The 26,469-nt window shown below is 40.1% G+C and overlaps 1 protein-coding gene across 16 annotated transcripts in view; it reads right to left on the bottom strand.

Moving 5' to 3' along the window:
• The window catches only part of LOC146499575 (ELKS/Rab6-interacting/CAST family member 1-like), a 148,573-nt gene that overhangs the window by 51,308 nt on the left and 70,796 nt on the right, over positions 1-26,469 (bottom strand). For 8 of the 16 annotated variants that reach the window (XR_014870445.1, XM_085139069.1, XM_085139071.1 and 5 more), the window contains 4 exons: positions 23,137-23,272; positions 20,504-20,635; positions 15,135-15,188; positions 12,974-13,134 (listed from right to left, as the gene is read on the bottom strand). Coding sequence is in view for 15 of the 16 variants with exons in the window: in XM_085139069.1 (XP_084995195.1) it covers positions 12,974-13,134; positions 15,135-15,188; positions 20,504-20,635; positions 23,137-23,272 (483 nt within the window). In the remaining variant the exon portion in view is untranslated. The remainder of the gene's footprint in view (positions 1-12,973; positions 13,135-15,134; positions 15,189-20,503; positions 20,636-23,136; positions 23,273-26,469) is intronic. The other 8 variants (XM_085139081.1, XM_085139072.1, XM_085139073.1 and 5 more) reach the window with 1 other exon arrangement.

Below are 26,469 nucleotides of genomic sequence, written 5' to 3'. Positions count from 1 at the left end.
CCTCAAGGAGCTGTTGTACATCAGAGAGGCTTAAAAAAAAAAGACAGCGAGACGGCAAACACACTCACACAGACACACACACACACACATACACAGCATTGACAGGGAAGGGAATAAAATAACTGGAGGATTTGGAGGGAAAACAAATCAAAGAGACGTGAAGAAGGAGAGGCAGGGAAGCAGACACAGGAAAGGGAGGTAGAGAGACAAAGGAAGTAAGAGGGGAAGAGAGAGCAAGACGGAGAGAAGGGCAGGTGGGACTACTGCATGACAGAATGAGGATCTGTTCTTGACATATTCCCCCCTTTTTCTCGCTCCCTTTTTTCCCTCTAAAAAAACTTCTCCCGCTCCCTCACCTCTCTTTCTCTTTGTCTGTCGCTCAGACGCTCGCACACACACACTTAAAAACACACACTGTGACTAATAAGAAAAGTGTAAAAATGCATTATCTATGGTGTGCGGGAGTTTGCTCTTCCCATGAGACCACACACACACACACACACACACACACACACACACACACACAGAGACACACAAAGAAGTGTGACAAAGCTGCAGCTTTGTGCTCACTGTGGTTCTTTACAGTAAATCCATTTCTATGCTTAGCTACTGAGACCAAGACATCTGCTTACAATCTGTCAGCACAAACTCACTCCTGCCATATTAACCAGTGAAAGTAATGGACACCTGCGAGTCCCACATGTTCACTGAAGTGCAATTTATCTTATGACTACGTAAGAGTAACTGAAATCTTTCAGCTGATCTTTATCGGCGTCATACAACACTACTGCGTGTCGGTGGATTAAGGGGAAGTAGACGAAGGTTGGATGCAACTTTCACATCTTCTAATCCATGGCTCTCGAAGGTTTGATGAATGGCTACCACTTCTGGGAGCTAGCTTGTGATGGAGGGCTTTACAGGAAAAATGTGCATGTCAAACACTTTATTGTTCAGAGGCGGGTGGTTAATGTTGCTAATTGTCCTCTTTGGACTGGTTGAAGATTTTGAATTGTTAGTGAGAAGACTGATACATTTCCTGACCCTTGATTTAATTCTCTGTGTACTTTTTCTGTGCCATTTCACTACATCAACTATGCTTGGGCTAAATATATTGCAGTACTTTATGGGCAACATAATGTGCTATCAGAGGTGGTCATTGGCCAATAGACCACACTTGGAATACCCATCTTCTAATAACACCTTAAAAACCAAAATACCCTGATCTTCAAATCACGCCGACATTCATAGATATTTACAGACAAGTGACGACTGAGCTGACGCCTGCTGCACACAGAGGGAGCCTGCCCTTCAGCAGACAACCCATGTTGTAATTAGAGCGTAACAAGCATTCAGTTAAACTCCATCTCTGGCTGTAGAGCTCGAATGCCGGCCGTGTGGCACATTAAACTCTCTTGTGGCACACTGTGCACAAAAACACACACATGGCTGTTCTTTTTTTGTTTTGCATCAAACCTTTGCCCTTCATTTCATGGTGCGCATCTTCATTCATCAGCACGATTATGGGCAATTTTATTGATTTTGATATTGATCTTCATTTTCTAAAGATAGCATCCATGCTGTCTAATCAACATCACATGATTGTTACTACACTGTCATCCCTGTTTTAGTGAATTCCCTTTTCCTAAACAGCTCACTCAGGGCCAATAAGATAATTAATGCAGTGAGAATTCTTTGTAAAGAAAACTATTTTAACTAGCAGTGAAAAATGAGCACACTTATGTCTGCACTTTTTAATTTGTTAAATACGAAAAAAACGATAGCACTATTAAAATTATAATTATACATTTGCAGCTTTTTCTTATTATACAATATTTGAAATTGAAAAAAAAACTACTACTACCTACTACATTTTCAGAAATATTTGTGGGTGTTTTCTTGTTTGTTTGTTTTTTGTACTACTTGAACACTAAAGTGGCCCTCCAATGAGATGACAGCGCCAGCAGTGGCCCACAGCTCATTCGATTTTCAGACCCCTGTTTTAGAGAATTGGTTAGTGAAAGGAGACTGATTGTTTTCCTGGTTATGACTGTTTAAGAGCCTCCATGATTTCTCAGTGGATTTCAATTCTCATTAATTTGTGCAAAAAAAGCCAGCCAGTGACAAGAATGCATCACTTTGTTTCTCAGCTACAACATTGCTGATGTTTTGGTTTAGCAGACAAAAGAACTGTGCTCATTACAGTGAACTACAGTGAATTAATGTGTCTATTTAGTTTGACGACAGTATATATAACATGTAGAGGCTAATACTTCATATTTGTGACTGAACTTTACCTTCTACTGAAGCAAAAACGCTATTTTTAGATTTATGCGGCGCAACACTAAACATAGCTGCTATTTCTTTACATTAGAACCAAATTAATTTTTTTTTTATCATCTTTCAATGTCAATCTTGCTCACAAAACTAAGAAAAGGCAAAACTCAAACAATGATTAAAGCTATTTCACTTTGAAATATAACCCATTGTTCCCATTTCCATCGTTTTATTTCAGTTAACAATCACTTTACTGCGAGCCAGCTTTCCCAAAAAGGAGGGAAAAGTCTGAAAAGAAAATGTTATCATCACATTACAAATATTCATTATACCCATAGTTTAACCATGATTACAAAGTTGAATCATCAAACTATTTTGGTCAATTTTTAGCTTCATCTGAAGCTGACTGGTTTATCACTGGTTTGTTCGGTTCTCCTCTGCCGGTCTTATACTGCACTTTTATTATTCCCAGAATAGAAATGAAATCGTCTGGCACTTCCAACATACAATCAGAGGCTTTGAAAGAATCCACGTTTTGTTTTCTGTTTTTCGATACGTTTTCTCTCTTCATCACTCCCTTTCTCTCTTTAATTGCTGTTTAATGATCTGTTTGATGGCCTGGCACACGCAACCTGTAATCAGCCTGAGGAAAAGAGGCAACTTTAGGTTTTGCCGCATCCTTTTTTCCTTTATCTGTTTTTCCTCTCCACTTGTTTCTTTTAGCTGTAATCTCCCTGTTATAAATATAACCCCACCCCCACCCACCCAACTGAGTTTAATTCAAAGAATTGGGCTACATGTCCGAAAAAATGACAACAAAAAGCATACACGATGCCAGCGACATGAAAGTAAACATTCACTGGTTTACAAGGATTCTTTTGTTTGTAGAAAATCAAATAAAAAAAACACAACTTCTGAGTGAAGCGTGTCTTTTATTGTCTCTAGTTTACCGATTCAAATGTTTCAGATTCCTACAAAAAGTAAAAAAGAATCAGAACAGAGGCAGAGAGCCAGAGACAGACAAAAGGGAAATACAGAGCGCACAAAAAAGTGGAGAGAAGAGAGCGAGACATAAAGCGTGGCGCCCTGATTTGAGCTTGTAAGACTAAGTGTCAAAACTGCGTGCCCCTTTTTGTCATACTAAGCTCTGAACATGTCTGTTACACACACACACACACACACACACACACACACAAGAAACACACACAAGAAACACACACAAACACAGACTTGCTTTGGCACACTGTGGATTAATCTCATTGCTGTTTGAGGGGATCAAAGCGCATCTCTGTGCTTGGTGTGCTGCCACGAGCATCATGTGTACATGCATTCGTGTGGGAGGATGTATTTTTATTTGTCTGTGCGTATGGGTTTGTATACATCTCCAAGCATTCCTCTGGGAGGGAAAGCTTCTCAGCAGTCTTGCTGTCTGTTTCTTTTTCTTTCTTTTTTTTGTAAACGACTGTGTGTGTGTGTGTGTGTGTCTTACACATGCAGCATATTGTTAGTGACAGCTGTAAAAAGCAGAGATGTCATTCCATTGACAGAGCCTTCGAAAATGAGATCTTCGACTACACACACACACACGCACGCAAAAGCGCAAAAAGACAGCCCGACACGTCATCGATTAGTTTCAGTATGTAGTGACAACGGTGAAGACACGGACGGTGGGAGATATACAGCTTGCCAAACAGAAATCAGGCAATAATGACTTTGCCAGACAGGTGTAGGCTTAAAAGAAGGGATGGCAATGGAGAGATGAATGGAAAGAGATGAAGAAAAGTGGAAGGGAGGATGCAAGGGAGGAGACAAAAAAGGAGGATGGCATGGACTGAGAGAAGTTATTTCAGGTTGAAAGATGAAGTAAAGGAGGGACGACAGGAATTAAGGGAGGGATGGCGGAAAGGGCGCAGGGGGAAGGAGAAGGAGTCTGGTAGGGAGATAAAACAGAGAACAGAGCAGCTAAGGAGAAATAAATTGAATTTATAGCATTCACCTTGAGGCATCAGCCAAGGTTCTCACTGCAGGAGACTGAAGACAGCGAAGCCGCCTCGTGTGTCTGCAGACTTTCTTTATGGCCTAATTGTACACGAGGCTCAAAATCTAGTCTTTGTGTGCACAAGTGAGAAAGACAAATTCGATATTTTTTTTCCTCAAATGGACTCTCAATCTACTAAAAAGCTTCATCTTAGTGGGTTAAAATCTGTCCAGTCTGTTGTGCGCACAGGAGATCCAGTTCTATTATATCCAGATGGAGTTTGGTGTTGCTGGGAATTTAAAGGAAAAAAATTCTCAGTGAATCACCTCCTAATACGAGATTATCACTACTTTCTCAGCCCGAGGCAGCATCCCACACAGAGATTAAATAACTAAAATGTTCTGCGTCTTTCTCTGCAGAAAGGAAATAACTGCCAGTGCTGCCAATGACTTTGTTTGCCTGTTGCTGAAAACCTTGACGTCATGCATCGTCGCCCTGATTTCTTCTCTTCTTTGAGTTTCTTCAGTGTTTTCTTTTCTGATGACCTGTTTACAACATTTGGTGCAACAGATAATTTCTGAGGTTCATAAAATGTTAAGTGAATTTTTCTTGTCTGGTAAAAATATGGTCAATAAATTAGTTGTGCATAAAGGTAGGGCATGAAAGTAAAAGAAGGGGACATTAACCATAAAGCGTCATCTCAAAGATTGATGGATGAACGGAAGATGGAAGGCAGACAGAGATGAAGGGAATATCATTTCTTTGGGATATCATGCAGTTTTGTTGGATATGTTGTAAGTTGTTGTAGGACAGCTGTCTTTCTCCTTTTCTCTCTGCCAAAAAGACATTTTCTGCTTTTCTTTCTTTCATTTAATTTATCCTCTTACTCCTTCCCCCCTAAAGCGACTTGTACTTCCTGCCCTGACCTCTTTACTGTCTTTTCTGCTGCTTCCTCTGTGAGCCCCTCGTTCTCTCCTGCACATCTCCTCTCCTCTTATCACTTTTTAATTAGGTAAATTAACATTTGACACATTATAAAATAATTTAAATAACAAAATCAAGGCTTTTGATTTCAAGAAAAGAAATGTCTAGGAGGAGAAAACAATCATGGAGACATGTGTATGCTTTAATCATTATAGCATGATGTATCGTGTTCTAGCTGTTTATGAGAGCAGCATAATTAGAACCCAAAATGTCTCAAAATCTCAGAATTAAGAAGCCAGAGTTTACACCTCAACAAACCCAGTTCTGTTGGAATGAGGATGGATGGATGGATGGATGGATGGATGGATGGATGGATGGATGGATGGATGGATGGATGGATGGATGGATGGATAGATAGATAGATAGATAGATAGATAGATAGATTAACACCCACTTAATCTCTGAGCCTATTTTATATCTATGTGACAAACACCTTAATGAACACTTAAGCTTGGGTTACTCTGCCCTTGATCTATAAAAAATGAGGACACAATGAGACAACTCAGTCACTGAAAGGAAGATTTCCTATATTCATGCAATTTATTATTTTTGAACAATTGTGTGAATTTTTGTATTGATGTACTTTTCTTGATTTCATCTGTACAGGTGTTCCACACACTAACTCCTCTGACTGTAATGCTGTGATATTTTACATTTGTCCTTACTACAGACTTGCTGAACATAAGGATTCCTCTCAGGTCATGAGTATTTGGTCTTTTTTGGAACAAGTTCTGAATGTTGTGAGGTGAAGATTTATTTGCTGCTTTGTACATTGTTTGCGCAGTTCTGAGGTCAACCAAATCTTTAAATTTGAGAATATTTAATTTGATAAAAAGTGGATTTGACACAAACCGTGTCAGATTTCCAGCACAACATGGTGGTTATCGCTGTACATGACAGCAACAAGGTTCTGTGGCTGAGCCTGTTGGTTGGCCGAGTCTTTGCTGTAGCAGCTTCCATTTTTTTGTCGAGTCCTTCAAAAGAAAGCAACTGGAGGTTTGTAAAGATGTTTCACGTCCCATCCAAGAGGCTTCTTGAGCTCTAAAACGATGGTAAGATGGTGAAGAGAACTCACATGTTGGTGGTGTGGGGGTTAGAGGTATCACACCTTGGCCCCAGTGATGGTAATGACCCACATTTTTGTTCATTATATGATTAATAGTGGATCATTGATGCTCAGGACCACCTCCAGGGGGACAACCACAAGAGGTGAAGTCCCAGTGATTCTCCATCAGAGATGATCCAATCTCCATCATCAAAGACGCCTCTCGGATGTGGCTAATACATCTTCGGGGACTTAAAGAAGCCCAGCTGCTTTATTTTCTCAGCACTCAGGACTACCATGACCTGGATGACTGAAACCTGCACGAGTTTACATGCTTTTCTTGTGCCTGCGTAGGCTTCCTCTGGGCCTTGGGTAAACTGTTGCTTCTAAATTGACCACAGTTGTTAGTATGTGGTTGTCTATCTTTTTGTGGTAGCCCTTGCGACCTGTCCACATTGTATTCTGCTTCTTGCTCAGTGTCAACAAAGAGAGGCTTCATCTCCACCGCAACTCCCATTGGATAAGCAGTCAAGAAAATGCATGGATGAATGAGAAGTTCAACTGCTTTGACATGTTTAACTGTAATCTGGGTGTTTCTGTGTTGACAGGATCTGGTCTTATCATGCTGAATGAGTTAAGGGGTGAAATATGTAACAACTCGTCATCACAGTAAAAATCGTAAAATTACAGCCTCGCATTAAAGGTTTTCTTGGCAGACTTTTCCCTGTGAAAAATAAAAGGCATAAAGGGCGTTGCTGTCCATACTGTAAAGCCTTTTAAGGAAAACAACCTCTTTTTGGGATGACTTCCATCAATCAAGTCCTGATGGAGATGTTAAAGTTATGGTTCTGCTGGATTTACTGTGTGTTCGTCTTGGACAACGAAAACAGCTGCATCAACTGAAACATGACCAAACGCATCACATGTACCTCACTGGGAGCTAGAAACTGTCCCAACACATACAGCAACCATAAAAGATGGACACGGATGTGTGTGTTTGACTTTGTATGAAACTGATGAATAGAAATGAGGGAAAGACAGAGCGAGGGATGTGTGTTAAATGTCAGTTAAGCTGAACAGCAGAAAGCAAAATAGGCTTTAATTCATTTAGATTGAGATTTCAGACCTGACACCCTGCTGTTACGCACACACTGTCAGCACATTCCTGCAGCTGGCTGCGACACACAGTCGCACACACACACCTGCATATGCCAAACTATAGAAACACATGACAGCGCGCATGCACATCAACCCAAAGGAGACTGGAAGAAAATGAGCATGTGCATTTTTAATATAAACCCTGAAGAAAATAAATCACGTGTTGGAACCCTGCAGGGCAGATGTGCGTGGCTCTTTTTGTGTATTTGTACTTGTGTGTGTGTGCATTAAAGACATATAGAACCAGCTGCTGAGAACTACAGCACAAAGATAGACTTAAAGCCTCACAACTTCACATCGGTGTGTGTGTGTGTGTGTGTGTGTGTGGAGGGAGGAAACAAGAGAAGGTGAGAAAGCGAGACAGAACGTCAGTATGTACATTCGCTCAGCTGTATTTAGTATATGTTCCCGCATGGGAGTGAGTGTTTGTGTGTGTTTGCCCAAGAAACCACTGAAACATGCTGTATCATATATCATGTCTTACAGCAACATTAAACCTTACACCGATGTAAAACTGGGCAGCAAATCAGACATCAAACCCCCAAGAGTTAGAGCGGCCCGTGTGCGCAGAGACAGCTTCATGTGCAATACATTGAGATATATGAACACAAGGGACGCCGCCACCTTAAACATCTCATGTTTCACGTGTGGGAGAAAGCTAGAAACAAATGACGTGTTTGCTGACCGTACTCTAATGTCTTGTGAAAAATATGAGCAATGGCGTCATGGGCATAACTCACTGAGAGGCAAGTACCAGCTACCTGAAATGTCTAAATTTTTCACTAAGGAGGAACAGACACAGATATGCATTATCCCAAATGTGTGGAGAGACCTGCAACGGCATGAAAAATATAAGAGCTCTAAAATCCAGCGTTGTTGGATACTCAAATAAATTACATAAGCCCCTGAAGGCAATTCATGGAGGGTTTTTAGAGATTTGATAAGGTTGCTCCAAAACAGATACCAACTGAAAACAGTAGACTCAGCCAAAAAAACAAACAAATTACAGCCCAGTGCATACTACTGTGCCAACTATAATCAGTATTTGTGAAGGAGATAAACAGTTAGTTAGACATACGTTTTATTGATTAAAGTAGGACTTGTTGATCTATCAGTATGTTATACAAACATAATGTTTCATTGTTAGGAAATTTCTACACCAAAAAGAAGAGTTTGATGATAATTATAAATTTGTCTTGACATTTCTTATGTGTGGAAACAACACAATGAAAATTTAATAGTAAAACACACTGCTGAGTTAGAATATGTGTTAAAGATTGAGGCCAAGGGCAAGAGGGAAAAAAAGAGGGGGGGAAAAGTCATTATTTGCAGACACATAATGAATGTATAATTCACTGATTCGTCACACTGAACTTTATTTATCTGCTCCAGAAACAGCAGAGGTTATCAGCAGAGTAAATATTTGGTTTAATGTAGAGTAGGTTTGATCTGTGTATGGAAACATGCAGTCACCTCACAGTTCAGGTTGCAAGCTGGAACAAAATGGCGACAGGAGCTTAATCATGGGAATCATGCTATATTTATACTCGCATTCACACATACATTCAGCTGGTAGGGGAGGGATGTTAAATGATGCACAGACTAAACTGGCTGCTTGAGATTGTTAATTAGAGTCTGACCGATAATGGATTCTTGTGGCTGCAGCAGCAAAAAATTCCTATACTGGACAGTATTTAATACAAATATATCCATAGGTTATATGTCAGACTTATATTAAAGGGGAAATGTGACGGTGCCATTACTTATGATCTTGCCAGCTCTTTCTTTTAAAATCTAGCTGGTAATTTGTAGTGAAGTTCCCCCTCCTCAGCTGTGATGTTTTTCTGGTACATGTGTGCCAACTTTTTCTACTAATAAAAATCTAATAATAAAAAAAAACATGACAGAAAAGTTCCTGTTTTTCTACTATATACAATAAAAATTTCAGTTTTTTCACAAAAGGTAATTAATGCACAGTTAAACGTCCTTATAGTGATGGAAAGGCGAGTTTCTTTGGTCTGACTCACTTAAGATCAAAGTGGGTTGCATGTGGTCCACGATGTATAATGAGTTGGACATCCCTGGTCTCAATAACCTGGTGAATTTCAAAAGTGAGCGTTGGATTTTGGAAGAAAGGATTTTCCCTATATTATAGCAAAAATAAAGGAATCTTTATCTTTAAAGCCTCTGATTAACAGTAATTCTTTTTGTTGTCTTGATGCATGCTCAGTCATCCAGGTAAGTAAATCTCCAAAAGTTGATTCTGTTCATCTGGACGTAGCGTTTGGTGGAGCTGATCACAGCCACAGAAACAGCAATTCGTAACAACAATATTGCAGAAGTGGAAGCAGAGCAACTACGGACGAAGGTTTCGGACTGTCTCAGCAATGCAAAGCCCCCAGCATCCAACATCACCATGAAGGAGAGGAAGCCACTCACATCACTTAGTGATGACAACAACATTATCATCCTTACGGCAGACAAGGGTAGGTGCACAGTATTGCTAAACCAGAAAGACTATCATGATAAAATTTTGTCACTTTTGTACTACTGAAAATACTTATGAGCCCCTGAAACGAGACCCAGGAAGTGGCTACAGGAAGACAGTGATAGACTGTCTGAAGCAGTTAGAACAAGACAAGGCTATTGACCGGACCTCATACCGCAGGCTATACCCAGGGGAGTCTGTATGGTTTACCGAAAATACATAAACAGGGTGCACCTTTAAGACCGAGGCCAGGACTCTGCAGTCTATTTACACCTACAGGCCAGTGGACACTCTTTCAATGATGAGGATGTACACATCGTGGACAGGGAGGAACGCTGGTTTGAGCGCAGAGTCAAGGAGGCCATTTACGTGAAAAGGGAAAGACCATCTCTGAATCGAGGAGGGGGCCTTTCGCCATCTTACAATGCTGTGATTGCAGCCATTCCCCAACTCTCTGTGAATGGTACTCATGGCCATTAATCAGTGGGCTTTGGTCAGTGGTTGTTGATCAATGGTCATGAGAATTTGCATAATTAAGATTAAGGAACTGACCTCACAGCCCATTGTTCCTTCAGTGGGCTGGTTTCAGTCATTATGCAAATGTCCTGTTTATAAGATTGGGGAAACCTGCAGTCAGCTGAGACTGAAGAAGTCACTTGGATGAGTGACGAAACGTTTCTCCCACAAAACGCTACGTCCAGATGAACAGAATCAACTTTTGGAGATTGTTTTTGTTTGTTTGTTTTTACCGTTGAACAAGTAAAATGGAAACTTCTTTTTTTAACTTTCAGCACTCAGTCATCATGCTGTTACTGCTGTGTGTAGTCATGCCCAGAAGTACGATTCTGAACCGTGAAAAACTCCTGGTACTCTATACTTATGGGGTGGTCAGCGTGTATGTGTGTGTTTATATGACGTTAATATGTGTTTGTGTGTTCTCTGTTTGTAACTCTGTGTACAGGATATAAGAAGCGTGTGTGTGTGTGTGTCTATTCACGTCTGTGCCTGTTACGTAAATATTCATCATGAAGTCATTGTATGTATAAAAGAAATGCTAGACAGGGCTTGACATCGGTAAATCAATCAAGAGTGCGCTTGCACACGTGCGCGCACACACAGATGCAATTTCATGCAAACACAACACCACACATTCTGATTCACTGACGCCTGCAATAATCACACGAGTCATTGCTACACCAATAAAACGGTCCGTAACTCTGCTCACCTGGACTGTGAATGGACATGCACAGACTTACACACACACACTGTCTCCCTAAAAAAGAACAAAAATAAAAATGCAAACTTGGAGTTCAGGAAAACTAAATCACAATGGAAGCCCTCATTTCCCATGATCCAACAGTTGACTGTCCCACAATCTGTTTAAATAGACAGGGCATGCTGACAGTCTCTTTGGCATCTCTTTCAGCCCAGTGCACTGTTCCACTAAACTGGACCTTGTTGTAAGGTCTCAGTGAGGATATAAAATAGCAGAAGGGACTCCTCTTTGCTGTATTTAAGCTACAAACCCATCTATTAAACCGTACCTTGAGTTAGACTATGTAGGTGTCTGTTAATGTAATCAATCATATTACGAGAGCTTTACAGCGGTACATGGTTATTGCATTATCACAGTACTTAAGTATATAATTTTAAAGTGTGGAGAGAAAGAGAGAGAAGATAAAAGAAGAAAGAGGGGGAGGAATAAGAGGGGAGAGTTAATGAGGTGCCGGGTGAAGATCATGTCAATGTGACCAGTCATAGAATCTGAAGCAGCAGAAGAGACTCCTGGAGATATCAAGAGTTGATTGTTCTGTATTTAAATTCTAAGCACTGAGAATAAATGAGAAATTTTGGAAACTTTATATACTGTTAAACTAAAACTGAATGTAGCCTTTTTACGTTAACCTCTGCATTAAAGAGAATAACATAGCACGGCTGTGTGCAAAACGTACCACAAATCACATCTCTAGGAATTGTATTTTCAGACCAGATATTGACGTATGATACAGCAATCAATATTTTCTAGGACATTTGAGACATGACCCACGCTTTTATTAAATAACGATGTAGTCAAAAAAATATTTTAAAAATGTTGAGATATGTCTAAAAGCAGCAGGTTTCCCAGTCTGGCTTCCCACAAAGCATACTAAGACTTTACATTTCACTGGGTAAATGATTTATACTCAGAGTTTGTATGAGGTTCTGGTCAGTGTGTTGCCAACAGTGGATGGCAGTCAGCACACCACCAAGCAGATAGGAGCACTAACCCGCACAGAAACTAAAGCCATGCAGAGTATGTCCATGTAAAAGAATTAATATCAATTTAAATTAACCCAATGGGGGGGCAGCACGGTGGCACGGTGGCAAGAAGGTCCTGAGTTCAATTCCACCATCAGGCCGGGGTCTTTCTGTGTAGAGTTTGCATGTTCTCCCCATGTTCGCGTGGGTTCTCCCCAGGTACTCCGGCTTCCTCCCACAGTCCAAAGACATGCAGTTAGTGGGGATAGGTTAATTGGAAACACTAAATTACCCATAGGTGTGAATGCAGGAGTGAATGTAAGTGCGATTGGTTCTCTCCTGAAAAGGAAGCCGATGGATGGATGGTCAATATTTCGAACTCTTTCATCGCTTTTCAAGATCAGGGACATGATTGGAGAGCACACTGTATAATATGCCTTAAAAGCTCAATGGGACAACAATGTATTTAGACATTTTTAACAATGTGATAAGGTGGTGCAAACTGAGAAATATCCACACAATCATTTTCGCCATTCATTCATGTTGTGGTCACATTTTTACAGTTTTAGAGGTAAATTAACTATTTTTCCATTATATTGTTATTTTTTGCTGTTTTGATGAAACTATAACGCAGCCACATGAGGTGGCTGAAAACTTAAATAAAATAAATAAAATTGAATGAACATAATCTTTATGAGGCATTGTGCACGTTTACGTACGCCGCGTGAAAGGACAGAAACACGAAATGTAACCAAATGTAACAGCTTAAATTTTTTTCAGTTAGATGGAGAGAAAGACTTCTTCTTACTTCATCTCCAGGACCTCTTCCAGGTGCTTCCGCCTCTCGGCCCGCAGCGAAGTCAGGTGACCTTCCTTCTCAGCCAGTGAGAGTTGAGTTGATGACAGCTTGGCTTTCATCACCTCCAGTTCCTGTTTCACCTTCTCCATAGCAACCAGCAGGTCCTCCACCTGACACGTACAAGTTAACACAGTGTAAATATTTTGGCTCATTTTTTTTTCCTCGCCTTTCTTTTTTTTTTTTTTTGCACATATTAGTCTTTATGTCTTCGAGCGTGTCGTCTATTACGGTGCATATGTGACCTACTGTGTGTTGATTTTCCTCCTCCTTGTTTTCCTTCCCCTGTCTCAGTTGTTTCTCTTTCTCCCGCTCTTCTCTGATACATATTCTGTGTCCCACTCTCTCACTGGGCATATATCAGTTTGTCAGTTTAATGTGAGTGAGGTCAGTGTGGATTTCTCTCAGCGACGTAACCACTACACACACACACAAGCACACACATTTTCTCTTTGGAAACCTTTTTCTTTCCTTTCCTAGTTATATACTACACACCTCTAAAGTTTTAAATTAGCATAAATTTGTCTTGCATCGCTGTTTTTCTGAATGACAAACAGTGAACTTGAAGCACTGTCTCTGAGACCTTACAGCCAAATGAATGTGTAGTCTCTGCTTTATACTGAGATTGTAATTTAATAACATATTTATTTATTTTGCAAAACACAACTCACAGCTTTACAGTCAGATACGGCACCCTGGATAGTACTTTAAACACTGCTGCGCTCAGACAATATTACATGCCATGTGGAAGAAGTTCTTCTGACCTGAACCACAAAGACAGTGAGATCTTCTCTTCTTATTTCCCCTTAGTTTTATTTGCATAGCCATGTTATGTATACACATCCAATCTTTACATGTTTGGATATCTTTACTAAATCTATGGAGCCACGCATACACACAGACAGCCAAACAAAGTGTTGCTTTCACAAGATGAATGAATGTGTCTGTTTCGGCTACAGATGTTTATTTGTAGATGTGTATGAATGGTTTAGGTTGCATACATGGATTCTGAACATCAGATTAGCTTGTAAAGAAAGATGTCTCAAACATTTCTGCAAACAAGTCACCATAAAGAAATGCGTGTTATGACTGATATTTATAATGGGATTCAGCATCTTCTCCACCACCACTATGATCTTAATTTCTGGCTTATTCTCTCCTTTTGTCTCTCTCCAGAGCACTGACGGTGATGCAGAAAGGCAGAGTTCAGAAAGTTGTTCTTTGTTGTTTTCTCATTAATATTGTGATACATTTGTGTACACCGGTGTCAGGTTCAGGAGATCGAAACAAAGGTAATCAAAGTCTGTGGTTTTATTCCTGTCCTTGGAAAGATACAGACTTAAAGGCTGTATGTGTCATCGATGTGCAGGTTTGTGATAGTGATTCTGGTTTGTAGTATGAAGGACTTGTAGTGATCAATAAAGTTAGAAAAGCTTTGCATAAGTACATTAAGATTTAATTTGCAATTAAGAACACACTGGTAATGGAATGAGAACGGAAAAATAAGACGGGAACTGAGACAAAAAAACAGAAAAACAGAGAAAAAAGACAAGGCATAGTGTTAGTTCAGGCAGGCCACAAAGTCAAGCTCAGCTGCAGTCCCAGCACATTAGCTGACGCACCTTCAGCAGCTGAAGGCTCAGCTGACACTCTTAAAGATTCCCTCCCAATCCATTCCCTGCATTATGCCTAAATGGCTTTCAACGTATGCCAGTACAACATAATTCCCCCACATTAGAAGGAAATGACAAACTTCTTTTGACTGAAGTGGCCCTGACTGAAATATGTCTCTTCATATCCAAACCCATATAAGGCCACTGAAAAAAGAAAACTAATTCATAGTGTACCGTATGCATGCCCCAAAACATTTCTACCAATTAACAAATCAAAGTTTTATCAATACAATACTACTTTTTTCTCTTTCCATCAAAGTTGCATCTGTTATCTCATCAAAATGAACAGATCCAATAAAAGCTTTTGTTAAATGGCTTTAAAAAAAATAAATTTACAACTTACTGTAAAAAAATGAGGAAATATAATAAAAACAATTAAAATTAAAAGATGAACAAATGTAAAAAGCAGACGAGCAAGGCATGGGATGATTGTTTGTTACCTTTGACCACCTAAATCCGCTTGTGATGAACTCATGCATTGGAATGTGAGAGAGCTGCATACAAAATAACAGAGAAAGAGATGTGAGAAGAGGGAATGACAACAGTGAAGGAGGTGGAGACGGACATAAGGATGTAAAATGGGAGTAAAGGAATTGCTAGAAGAAAGGCGGAAAGAATACAAAGGGTAATGAAAAGATAGGCGCAAAGACAAATCAAGGAAGCCGAAGGAAGAAAAAGAAGGAAGCAAAGAAAAGTGACTGTTTGTGGCGAGAGATGTCAAAAGAAAGGGAGGAAAAATGCAAAAGAAGCAAATGCTAAGCTGATGAAAGAGAAGCAACCAGACAGAGGAAAATGCACAAGAAGGAAGACACTGACAGGCAGCAACATGAAATACAGTTCAGACTAGGGCTGTTCGATATAACGATATATATCGGATGACGATATAAAAACGTCATTTTAAGCTATCGTTTGTTTCGTGGTGTCGCAAAATAAACTGTTTACGGCAATATTTTTTCATCATTTTGATGGTCACTGTAGTGGCTATATTAATTTCTTAAAGTTCTCTCTTTCTCTTATATTTAATATAACCACACCACGGACGGACAAGCGCCTGTTTTTATGCGTTGTGGTTAACAACAACGACGGTAACAGCATCGCGTGTCCACTTGTGTATGTTCCACATAAACCTTTCACAATAAAGCTCAAGATCCTGTTGAAAATTTTCAAAATAATCTGAATCACGTGAAAGAGCAGATTCTTTACAGATGAGAATTAAAAAAGAGCCGCCAGGTGCTAAAAAATAAACCTTAGACTCAAACGTTAGAACAGGCTTTTCCCCGCAGCACGCCGTGTAATAAACACTCACAAAGAAAACGGCGGCCGTTACAACTTATGTCTAAAAATGTATAGTTTCATGCATCGGTTAAAACACTCGACTCCAGCAAGATGACGCGCAGCTGGAAACACTTCCCGCAAGTCGAGCTGCCCGAGATTCACAGAATTTACAGAAAATGTTACATTTTTGTGATTTATATCGTTATCGGGACGATAGAATTCTTATATGAGATTTGGTCATATCGCACAGCCCTAGTTCAGACAAGACAGAAAGATAGTGAACAATAGAAGAGGGTTGTTTGTTGGGGGTAAGAAGGAAAAGATGGGACATGATACTAACCTGGAGTTAAGAGAGAGGAAGAGAGAGAAGCGTGATTATCATTAAAAAACGATTAGTGGATGGGGGGATGGTGGGAGGGGGCGAGGAGAGACAAGGTCTGGCTGGGAATGGACAGCAACCCCTTCAGTGTTCTGAGAGTGTTTCCGTGTGTGAATAAGGGTGATTTCAGCTTTTATTTTAAGCATAGGAAAGTATGAATGAAAGAAGAAGGTGCACTGAGTTCAAGAATTGAAATTGTGTGGTTAATAAAAGACGGGAAGCAGGAGAAGAGGACGCCTGTCTTTGGTTTCGGAAGAGACGGACATGGTGTGTCATTCTGTTGACTCATTTCTCAGTCACCCACACACACACACACACACACACACACACACAAACGCAGCTTCCTTCAGCGATCACAAATACAGTAGTGACTAATGTCTTGCAGAAAAAGTTAACAATATTTTTATGTGGTGTTTATGCCGGAAAAACCCTGTTCATCATACAGTCGCACACACACACACACACCTACAACTATGCAAACACGTGTTGTCTCTATAGCTGGACATAAAAGTTGTGTGTATGGCTCCCAATATGGAGTCAGGATGCGAATATAAATGTCCCTGGTTTGGCTGCATTTGCATATGCGTGTGTACGCATGTGTGCCAACCCCATAATAAGTGATGTGTGTGTGCCTTTGAACAGGCCGGCCTCATTAAGGGAGGAAATTGTCTGCCTCTGTCATCATTTTATAATATATTATGTGAAAGGTTAATTGCAGTGACGCAGTTGTAAAAAACAGAAACACCAAAATATTTATTTACAATTTACTTGTGGGAACAGAGGCGAGTTTCCAGTTCCAAAACCAAACTTGGGTCCATCTGGCTCCTGCTGAATGCAACGCTGTGCAGCGCCGGCGTACTGTTTAAATAGCAGTTAGCACTTCTTTCTGCCGTGTTTGTGCGTGTGCATTTAAAGAAATAAGTATGCATGTATGTGGTCTGGCGTCTTGCATATTACTTGCACTGTCTGCGAGTGCCACATCCACATGTGCATGTATGTCTGTGCTGAAAGGTTGAGTTAGTGCTGTTGGGAGAGGGCTGCAGGAGTGTTTGGCTGCCATCTCCACTCATTCACCACACGCTGACGCTTTTTGCTCCTTCCTTCTCGACTGAAGCATTTTAACACGAGGACACTCTCCAGGACCCTGTCCTGGCCTAAATGGCCTCTGTTCTATCTAATTAAAGCTGTCACTTGTAGCATTTAGAAGTTTTTCCAGCCAAATGAACTGTGATAGCTTAGCAAAATTACAGTAAAGACATTAAGCAGCAAATTTTTTTCAATTTTTTTTTTTTGCTCCAGGAAATAAGCAACCATTAAACTCTGGGACTTTCTTTGAGGTTGAATGTTAAGACAAATTTAAATAAAAGAATTATTAAATCATAAAAGAACCACATCAAGATTAAAAAGAAAGAACTCCTGTCTCCCACGTAGCAATGATGCTGCTGTAAAAAAAGAAAAAATGTGTTTGCTTTTCTTGTTCACCATCTTCATCTCTCTCTGTAGCTCTCTGCTTAGATGAAACGTCAAACCATTGACCTAATATTAATACTTGTGGCTTTCGGTGCTTCCTCACTGTGTGAACGAAGTCCAGCCAACTAATAACAGCAGCGAGGATTGTGTTTGACCAATGAGTGATGATTAGCTTTGCAAAATCTAGCCAAGGAACTTTGCTTTGGGCTTTTCTTGTGGTTCGTGAAAAGAACTGTACTGAAAAGAGCTAAATTAATGATTGTTCTTAGCTTTGTTTAAAACTAATGTAAGGTTCCTGAGGGCTTTAAAAAATTCCTACAGTTAAAAACAGCCATTAAATATTGCTGTTTTGGCATTTTAAAAAGCTTTCCTCACCAGTGAGACCGGCCTGTCACGCACTCAAACACAGAATATACGTTTTTTTTAAACATGCAGAGTTAATTTTTGTTTGTGCTGTAACTTCTACCGCCCTCTAGGCTAGGTCTCTCCTGAAAATAATAATAATAACAATAACAATAATAATAATAATAAACCCACAATCTTTTGCTAAATCTAATCATGCAGCTTTTAGTGCTTAAATCTTGATTAAAGGAATGAAAGCAAAACTAAAAAGCAAGTCCAAATGAAAAAACATCAATATATCAGTGCAGTCAATGAAACATGTGATGATTCAACCCATCACCATTCATCCAACCAACCCCTGAATGTGGACATTTATATTCCTTAAAAGCAGGCTGGTATCTAAACTTATCACAAAAACTAAGGAAATGTTTTTGGTCGATTATTTATTTGTTGTAACAATTTTCTTGGCAGTAAGTCTTATACCATTGGAAAGCATGTTTTTTTTCCCCTTAACTGGTGCCATATCTATGGGGAAAATGTATTTGTGGGTTGTGGCCATGGAAAACTTCCCAAAACTTCTCCATCAAACAAACCAAACATCTTATTCTGTTATTGACTCTTGTTTTGAGCTTCTGGTACCCCTGGTGCTGTTAATCAGGTGGCTGATTGGCACCTGATTAGCAGCAGCTGCTAGCACCCTGCTACAGCGGGTGATCCGGATGGGGCCCGTGCCATAGGGCAACTTCACGCTGGTGTTCCACAAAATACAGATTTCTTTACTTTGTGTGATGAGTTTATTACCATTCAACGTTGCCATGGGCAGTGTGTCAAAGAATGGAAAAGACCTTACGGAAAACACACAGGAGAGCCAGTATTTGACTGCCAAGTATGATAACATGTTGGTAAAATACAAAATGAAGATTTATTAATGTTCAAGCACCACAAAAGGCATCTACACTGCTGGGAAAGCAAATAAATGTCAACTACCTGAGCCATGCTCCAGCTAATGGTTTTTAGAATAAAACTCAATAAACTACATTTCCTAATTAGAATATCAGATATTCACACATGTTCGTTTCTTGCAACAAAATCCCAGAGAGTTAAATATCTAAATGCAGAATGCTATTTCTTCTTGGTTGCATCATTACATGAAAAGGCAAATTCAACCTGTCGTGCAGATCACCTTAAACATATTTTTCTGTTGCACTAAGCACCTTTGAAAACTTCCCGATCCTGACTAGAATCTGAAACATAAAAACAACACTTCTTGTTTGCACATGGATCTGAAAGAGCTAAGTCTTATTTCACCTGTAATTACTATTCCGGATAATAACGTATCGTGTCCCCCCCAGGCCGGTGTCGTCTATCTGCTTGACTTTGCCCATGATCTGTCTTTCCTCTGTTCCATCTCTCTGCCTGCTACTTGTTTGGCTCTGGTGCTCATTAACATTTACTGTGGGCAAGGATGTCAGCAAAATAACTCAAAAGTAAAACATCTGTTTGCATGCCCGTTTTTACATGTCGGTCCAGAAGTAGTCCGGTAAGTAAAAGCCAGAACAGGCAGCCAACATTTAGCAGGAGTAATAACAATGGAGTCCAGCGTATTGCCAACAGCTACAGCCGACCGTGTTTTCTCAGGGCAGTTTTCATCCGTACAGCCCACACAGTTTTTTTCTCCCACTTGTCAAAACGCATCCAGGCACTGAGGAACATTTCCCATCTCTATGGCCTCGTTAAGTCACTAGTACCCAGGGGAACGACACATATGCACACTCCCTGTGGTCTGAGGTTGAATTCACCAAAAACCCTTCCGTACTGAGCCTCCCGTATGAGCTTTCCTTAGTGCCTCAATATAGATAAAACACATTACAAATTGGAGTGGTCAGCTCGCGCTTCATTTGAAAAAGCTGTTTGTGTGTTGCAGGCTAAAGTGGACAAAATGCAAGCTGTTCTTTAAATAGAGATGTATTTACCTCCCCTGCAAATGAAGAGTGACTGGACAAACACGCACACACACACACACACAGAGCCACACCTGAATGAGCTCAGTTGGCAAGTGTACAGCTACTGCCATTAGCCACTTTTGGCACTGCGATGTTTAGCTATGTCAAAAAGAGTTTTTATGTAGCTTTAAATATGTTTGCCCATATGTTTTTTTCATCATATGTCCAAATGTGCCACAAAGTAAAGGAATGAATGAGGAAAATCCTCAGAAGCGAGGACATTTGTGTCTGTTTGAGAAAATAACTGATAGGGGTTGAGTTTAAGGAAAGATTTGGGTCCTTATACATGCAGTTTCATGCGTGCGTGCGTGCGTGCGTGAGAAACTGAGAGAGACCGTACTTGATTCTCGGCCTGTGTGCGTGCCTGCTCCTCCTGGGCGAGCACCACCTCCCTCTCGGCTGTGATCTGAACGCTTTCTCTCAGCGCTTCCTCCAGCTCCTCAATGCGCTCCTCCTTCTGACGGAGAGAGTCCTACAAAGCAAACATATGGAAGAAAAGAGTATTAGTAGATGAAAAAAGGGATCCCAAAAGTTAGAACAAATAATCTTGTCTCAGACGTGAACGTCTGAACCAAATTTGTGCAAATCCATTAAAAAGTTACAGCAACTTTTCAGTCAAAACTGCAAATGTAGCTATGATGGGAATAGAGAATAAAGTCACTAAACTTAGTGGGATTCATCATCTGGGGACCCTTAATGTTAAATGCAGAATATATATATAGAAATCTATTCTATGTGTGAGTGATGGGCATATATAAAACCAGATATATGTGCTTTAAAATGAAGATTTTCACAATTTTCACATATCTATGTTCTACATTTGTTATTATTATTAGTTCACAATACATCGTATTTGTCTTATATTGAGAATTAGTGCAACCCTTTAGCCATCCTATGCCTAAATCAAGCTGTTCCTGTGGCAGGCAGATGAGGCATCAGTGCTCTGCCTGTGCCTCGAGATGACCATATAAAAGTCTCACTTTCACACAGAGCCAAGAGTAACAACTGAATCATATTAAAAAGGTATTAAATGGAGTGTTTAGAGCAATCTTTGTGGCTCACAAAGATGCCTGTGTGATTGTGTTTTTAATTTCTCCAAGCTATTTTGGAGTAGTTGGATCTAATAAGTATAAAAGCTAAGCTTCATCTTTGAACATGCAGTTGTTACGTACTAAATGATGTGCAAGAAAAGTCAAAATGCCATGTCCCCATGGGATGAGAATGAGGCTAGGGATGATGCAAAAACTGCTCAGAAATTGCTTGACCGAGGTTTAAAAAAGCCTCTGAAGTGCTCATGTGGCCTAGGATAATTGGAACAAGCAGAACCCGTGGAGGTCTGATCCCACAACAAGCAGGACCCAAAGGTTGTGCTCCCAACGCCCCGGTGCCACACAGCACCAGAGATCCATTCTCCAGTGGGTCAGAGCTGCATGGGCACCACACTTTTAGGCAGGTGGTCGATTAATATACATCATAACTTTTCTTAACTCAGAAGTTTCTTCGCATCACAACGTACCTACAAATGTCTTTTAGTAATTTTGTATGTGTGAGTAAATGACATTTCTAACTCATCTGGTTTTGTTTGACATCCCTCATATAATTACAACGTGCTCTGAATTTTATGTAAAAGCAGCTGCTTAGCATGCCCCTAGATTAAAACATCCTGGACACCCCCTCCCATTCATGTTTGCAGAACCAGAATAAAAGACTCAGAAACAAGAAAGTCTGATTTCCATCTCCCTTAGACGATTGTGATCACACATGAAGCTGTTTCTTATAAAATGACAACATGAACTTCCCACCAATTCCCCAAAAATAAGATTTATTTTTCTTCTTGCCAGCCAACTGACTTTGCTGGTTAAATTAGAGCTGAATGAATAACTACTGGGAACGGGGTGAGAGGGAGGGGACACTACAGTGGCCATGAACAAACCTCCAGAACATCTCCAACACATGTGCTGAAAATCTTATTCGTCAGTGTTCCAACATTACTTGGTGTCTAACTATGCAGACTGTGATGGACTTTAATTCAAAACTTCTTATTTGTATTAAATGAAATTTATTGTCTGAATTACTCTCAGATTCCATTTACAGTCTGCAGTGCTGTTTGAGCTGTGCATAATGACTTAGCACTGACACACACCAGTTATGGTTGTAACCACTGCGGTCTCATATGTCTGAATGACTCACACAACCATCAGCTCATCTCCTAACCACACGCATACACATGAATGACAACTTTTGAACTCCTTTAACCAAAGATCAATCATAGCTAGAGGGTGCATACGCATATGCATTGAGTATTTTCATCTGCCTATAATCAGAGAGGCCACTGAGGTAAACAATTACTGGAAGTGGAGGAGGAGGAGGAAGATGGACAGGAGAGGGGGTGTGTGGGAATGGTAGGAAGAAAGGATGAAATTATAAAGAGAGAAAAGTGAATTGAAAGAAAAATTACATTCTGCAGATATATGAAGAAAACCAAAGTCAGAGTAATCACCCCACATATGTTCATCTGACACGCCCAGCACAGTTGGGGGGTGGGGGGGGGTAGCTTCCAGATCCCAGGAACCATTTTAAAACCCCACAGCACTCATTTGGCAGCTCTCTTCTTCCTCCTCTAATCACCTCTCCACCTATTTTATCAAACTTTTTCCCCTCTTCCCACCATTTGTTATCTCCTCACCTCTTCTCTCTCCATCTTCTATCTGCTCTCCCTGTCAATTATCCTCTTCAGTTATCCCTCTCACACACTCCCCGACTGAGAGCTGCATCATATGTGTGTGTGTGAGAAAAAGTTTGACATTGCCTTAGGCTGCTCCTTGTCACATTATGATGATACAGTGTTGTTATAGCACAAAATATTCAAAGGACACAGAGAAGGGGAAAAACTTTTTCACCCTCTCATTTCACCCCTCCAACTTTCTACAGCTCTCTTTCTCCTCCCTGCTTCCTCATCCTCCCCCTGCATACCTTTATCTGCAGCGAGCTTTCGTTCAGATTGTCCTCTCTCTTCTTGGCCTCTTCCATCATCTGGGCATTCCTGCTCTTTTCCAGCTGCTCCTTGTGCTTCAGGTTGGCCACCTTCTTTGATTGGTCCTTCATCTGTCTGTATAGACACAGAAAAATACAAAATAAACCCACAGTCACCACTCAAAAAAAAATAGGCTAAAAATAGAAATGAGATTTGTAATTTGGGCTCTGTACAACACCACAGTGGATTTTAAATTAAACAATCAATATGCAGAAAGTGCAGAATTTCAGCTTGTAATTAATAACTTGAGCTTATTATATCATATTATACAACAACAGTTCTCTAACTGACTACAGTAGGCAGCCACTTCTCTCTCTTTCTTTAAAGATTGACATTGTGGGGTCAATTTGAAAGAAAGGCCGATGGAATTTTAAAGTGAGAGCAGTCCTCTCAGAATTCATTCAAAACTTTGCAAACGATCGTATTTATAGACAAAATGACACGCACGCAAACACTGCCAAAACAAATAACCTCCTCCGTGGAGGGAGACGACACAATTATTTCCATGGTTAAGAAAAACAGCTTCACAACACAATACAGAGCTCGTTGTTGGCATGTTTTCTCATGTCTGAACACGGGAGTCACAAGACTTAAGGCAGAGAGGATTATTGCCACCTGAGCTTCAGTCAAACACTACAGCTCACCCATATCAAAGTTAGCGATAGCAGCTAGCTAAGTGTGTAACTGTAGTTCTGCTAGCTTGCTTTGTTAGTTTCCAGAGCGTGTCCAAATAAAATGTAAAATCTAAGTGATATTACAAAAAATCAGAAATGTGGCTTGGCTGTAGAAAATCATAAGAACTTCTTTACCTGTCTCTAAGATCCTGATAATGTAAGTTGAATATTCACAAGTTCAAGACCATCCTTTTGTACTAATTCCACTAAAATAAAGACTACCTAAAATATACTTTGCTGAAAAGGGTAGCATTACTGACCATACGTTGTTACAAACCCAAAGCCCAAATCAAAAAAGCTTCATAGCATCACACTGAGAAATTGCTGTTTAGGATGATGTATTTTCAAAACAGGCGCAAATAGGCAAAAGTACGAAATTCCAGCTTTGTACTTTAACAGATCTTAAAAACTCTCTCTGCCAGATCATACCCACATGTATACAAACAGCCTGAATATGCCGGTGTTTACAGTTAAAGGCAAGAAGTCTGGGTGATACAGTAAGACTGCGATTCTTTGCAGTACAATGTAGTAATAAAATTCCCTTGGGCTTCTATAACAGATCAGATCAGTAAAGAAATTCAATGAAAAGCTATGAATCAATGACAAGATGACATTTTTGATTTCTGCACGGTGGGAAGCACGGGGTCTTTTCACAGAGGGATTACCGTGTGTCGGGAAGCAGAGTCTAAATCATCATCTGGGAAATGAAAGGAGACAGAGCGATAGTGAAAGACGGAGAAACAGCAGAGAGTAATTCCTCCTGGGAGAAGAATGGTTCGAAGAGTTTAATCCCTGTTTAAGCTTTCTGCAAGCCTTTGTGACTGTGTCACAGAACTATCGGCTATCACACCAGCTTGACTTGATCTGGACCTTTCATACCTTTCATACTGCAGACATACACAGATGTGGAGTAACTCAAGCTAATGCCAGTAAGGTTTAACAAGGTCTACTGAATCATGACATAGATGAAAGATAAGTCAAACACGAAGGGTGAATGTGTAAGCATAGATTTGCCAGTGCATACACACCGACATTTCCATGAAACCAGCACACGTCCAACAAAGACAAAACTAAAGCGCTGACCAGCACAAAAGAAGGCGATCAAACTCAATAAAAGTCATTGTTCTCATACTATATATGTCCTTGACTCATTTTTACGTTTACATTTTGCACAGTAGGCGTGCCTTCACTGTACAAATGTTTATGCATATGCGTGTGTTCCTGTTCTAAGTTTTTACAGGCTTGTAGATAAATCGTCATATCTGTGGCTGCAGCTGCCAGTAAAAAAGACCTCCAGTGAGGGGAATCCAGAGCGTTTGCTCTCATTGTAAATCCTTTTTACCAGCCGTAAACTGCATACTTTGTTTCCGAAGGTATAAACAGGTTCACATGACCTTTGACCTTAGTCTGTGCACTACAAATCTCCAAGCTTAACTCTGCACATCTGCACTGCTGCGATCCCACAGTTTACTTTAGTTAGAAACATCTGTCTGAATTAATGAGGTTTATTTGTTTACATATAGAGTAGTACACACATTATAGTCTGCATTCAATTGCAACCTTTCCTTCATCGTTCTCATCTTTCATGTCTCTTTAAGCTACAAACTAGCTGCTATTCTAATTTAAACTAGCTAAAAATAATGAGAGTAATCCATCAAATATCATTGCCAGAAAGGCTGAGAAATGTTATTGGCAGTAGAAGGTATTATAAAATCGTCTATGTGTTTGCTAAAAGGTCCAGGAGGCCTGATTCCAAACTGTCCAGAGAAATTTGTAAAGTTGTAATAAAAAAGACTAAATCTAATGATAGAGCCAACATTATGCTGCTGCACCTGGCTGTTTAGCACTCACTGAATAACCATTAGTGTGCTAAGATGTGCGTGTATGTTAAAGAGCATGCATGTGTGCCTCTTGTGCTTTTAGGAGTTCAAATATTAAACAGAAGGTAGATGTTGTAAGCATGCATTATCTGTGTTTTTTCTTTAACTTTGCACCATGATTGGGAGCTAAAGTTGTATTTTATGTTTGAGAATGATGTTTTTGTGCTATACGCCCATGTGTGTGTAACAGGTCATAAACAGGCAGGAATGTTCCTATTGGAGGATTTCCAGGAAGCTTTCTGAGGTTTCTGACCTTCATGCTGCATTTACTGTACATATGTGAGAGTACGTGCATGTGGAAATAGACTTTTATTTTTTGGCATTTCCTAATGACTCAACACTTGGTCCCCTGTCTTTTCACTTTTTCTAATGCTAAACACTTGCTTTGCTTGCTTTTTAGCATGTAGGTCATTTGCATTTGTAACTATCACACATTCGCATCAAACCGCACCAACTTCATCCTCCTCCTCCTCTTCTCCTCTCTCATTGAAATTTTCTTGCTTGCAAAATCCATTTCCTCCCACTTACATGCCAATATTTTGCATGTCGCATTGCATGCAAAGCAATTATTTATTTGCACTGAGCCAATGTTGGAGAACAAATGTACCGCTTCTCTTTTCTTTCGGGAGTTCCTTTCCAAATGCAACATAACATTTTCCTTTGGATAAAATGCTTTCATCAGACCATAGACCATTTCTATATTCTCTTCCTCTCCCTA

This window comes from Neolamprologus multifasciatus, chromosome 17 (assembly GCF_963576455.1).
Source record: "Neolamprologus multifasciatus chromosome 17, fNeoMul1.2, whole genome shotgun sequence".
In the NCBI taxonomy this organism is placed as follows: Eukaryota; Metazoa; Chordata; class Actinopteri; order Cichliformes; family Cichlidae; genus Neolamprologus; species Neolamprologus multifasciatus.
This window is presented reverse-complemented; position numbering and strand designations above follow the sequence as displayed.